This window comes from Lactuca serriola, chromosome 1 (assembly GCF_051521515.1).
Source record: "Lactuca serriola cultivar US96UC23 chromosome 1, Lser_US96UC23_V15, whole genome shotgun sequence".
Taxonomy (NCBI): Eukaryota; Viridiplantae; Streptophyta; class Magnoliopsida; order Asterales; family Asteraceae; genus Lactuca; species Lactuca serriola.
Window position 1 is genome coordinate 146,489,449 of NC_136408.1, and position 2,680 is coordinate 146,492,128.

The following is a 2,680-nucleotide window of genomic DNA, read 5'->3' on the forward strand; positions in this document are numbered from 1 at the left end:
TGCCAAATGTATATTTTTTTATAATAAGGATTAAAAGTGTCAAAGTGGCTAAAAATCGTGGCAAAAATCTAAGGTTTTTTTGTGTTTTTATACCAAAATGTAAAAGTTTGGTTTCCAAGGGCCAAAAGTGTCAAAGTTACCAAAAAAATGTGGCAAAAATCTTAATGACCAAAAAGTTTCTATTGCTAACTCTTTTGTGGTTATATATATATATATATATATATATATATATATATATATATATATATATATATATATACATATATATATATACACACACACACACTAATGTATTACATTATAGATTATGATATATATGTTGTTTTTGTCTTTTCCATTTCAACAATCAAAATTCCACTATTACCTATAAAAGTTTATAATATTTGAATAATGTGTTTTGACACAAATATCCTTAGTATTCACATATTTGAAATGATTTCAAGGGCACTTTGGTCTTTTGGCACTCTGAAGCGTTAAGGCGCCATCATACCTCTGACGTCACATCGGTGTTATCAGTTCTTCAACCATTCAGAACGTCTCAACTTTTCCGGACGATAAATCTCCATAGAAACACTAAAACCCCCAAATCGCTGAAGGGTAATGCTCTTAAAATCAATTTTCTCCGATAATGGACTCTCCTGTACTCCTCGCGACAAGATCATCATAAAGTAAGTATTTTTTTCCATACCTTGTTACACTGTTTTTCATAGTTACGCTTATCTTTTAAAAAGAAATTGAAATTAACTACTCCAATGTCTATTTTGTTAGTAGAATGTCGATTACTAGAAGTCGCCGTTCATTAGATGATCTCCCATTTGAGATTTTGAGTCGGATATTTGTAGTATTAGGGTTAGAATCTGCGAAAGACATGGTCTCTGCAAGAATTTGGTAATTCTCAATAAACATCAACTAATGAATGTATATTTGATTAAATACAACTTTCTTTATTTGTTATTTACTGTGTATTTAAATTTTTTAAGTTCAAAGAAGATGTATGAAGCGATGGGTGATCCTCAAGTGTTCAGAACAGCATGCATTGACATGATTGAAGGAATGAGTCCCAAAAATCGGAATGCTGATTCATTTATACGCACATGTGCATTGCATAATAACATTGAAGCCATGTTCAGACAAGGAATTGTATGTGTAATTTCATTAATTATATGTAATCTATACCATTTATTAATATTTTGTGTCATTGATGCTATATATTGATATTGTTATTTTGTCAACAGGAAGAGTGCTTTTATTATGGCAATCTTGATTTAGGATGGTCTTTGTTGAGACAAATAGCAAATGAAGATCATCTTGAGGCAATTTATTTGCTTGGAATGATCTACATTTCAAGAGGTCCTCACCAGTGTGATGAAGGTATGTATATATGGTATATATGTAAATTAAATTATATATATAGTTAATTAAAGGCATGTTTGTAGTTTGGGGTTAGTATTTAGTTGTGTTGTGTTGTATAATATTTATTGTTTTATTGAAAAGGATACATTGGATTAATTGATGGATATTTTAATGTGTAGGTTTACAATTACTTGATACCTATTTTGGCTGGGTAGTTCCGGGTGATGGGGAGTACACGGGTGTTGTTGATAGTGTCAAAGAGTTGTTGCAGGCTGTTGATGTTGTTCATAGACTTACAACGAATAACATCTCATTCCAATGTGAAGACCCATGACATTATATTAAAGGTGCATTTGCAGTAAGCCATGATGAGGATGAGGATTGACAAAGATATTGCATGGTTTGTCGTTGGTATGCAGAGTATGGTAGGTTTTGTATATTCTTAAAAATATTAATGGTTGATAATAGATTGTACATTGAATATTATTGTTCTTATTGTATTGTATATGAAGTTGTATAGTACTACTATAATTTTATTTTTGTTTTGTGTTTACATCATTCTGTTAAAAGGGCATTTTAGTCATTTTTTCTTGCTATGTTGTTTGAGTAGGATGAAGTATACGTAAAACCCATGTTATTTTTGTGATGAAGTATTGTTAATGTAATTAAAAATAATTTTGTAATGAATTCGTTATTAAGGAAAATAATCTACATAGATTATATACTTTAACATGCCCGGTTAATGTAATTAAAAATAAGTTTGTAATGAATTCGTTGTTAATTATTCAATATATACTATGTTTTCAAGACATTATACACAGCTTGATTAGCACAACTGGCTTAACCACGCCCTTTTCTAGCATAAGTTAAGTTCGAGTCCGCTTGCCAGCAATATCTACTTTATAATTCTTTTTTACAGTTTTTAGCCATTAGTTTATGCCACATATTACAAATTCAAAAACATTTCATTCAAACCATATCTTACAAATTTCATTGATCATAAACATAATTCATCCATAGTATAAAAAAAATTAATTAAGCATATAACATCCCAACAAATGTCGTCACAAATTAGCTACCCGTTTTGTTCCATAGCAAAACAAGAAAACAAAATCATATTCCATAGCAAAATTCCCCAGCAAATACATACGAACGATACTTCCCATAGCAATTCAACTATGGAATTCGTTTCCGTCACAAACTTTGTTGCATAGTAACCACGATGATGAATTCCATAGCAGCAGTACATCGAAAATTGATCTGGTAACAAATTTCATTGGAAAATTGCTACGAATTTTTGTTCCATTAACTATCGGTAGCATAATAC

At 30.3% G+C, this 2,680-nt stretch overlaps 1 protein-coding gene across 1 annotated transcript; it reads left to right on the top strand.

Moving 5' to 3' along the window:
* Nucleotides 1-772: 772 nt before the first annotated feature.
* Nucleotides 773-1,687, top strand: LOC145062555 (F-box protein At2g35280-like). Its single transcript, XM_079010143.1, has 4 exons — nucleotides 773-888; nucleotides 981-1,140; nucleotides 1,236-1,371; nucleotides 1,533-1,687. The coding sequence occupies exons 1-4, from the start codon at nucleotides 773-775 to the stop codon at nucleotides 1,685-1,687; spliced, it is 567 nt and encodes a 188-aa protein (XP_078866269.1).
* Nucleotides 1,688-2,680: the final 993 nt, after the last annotated feature.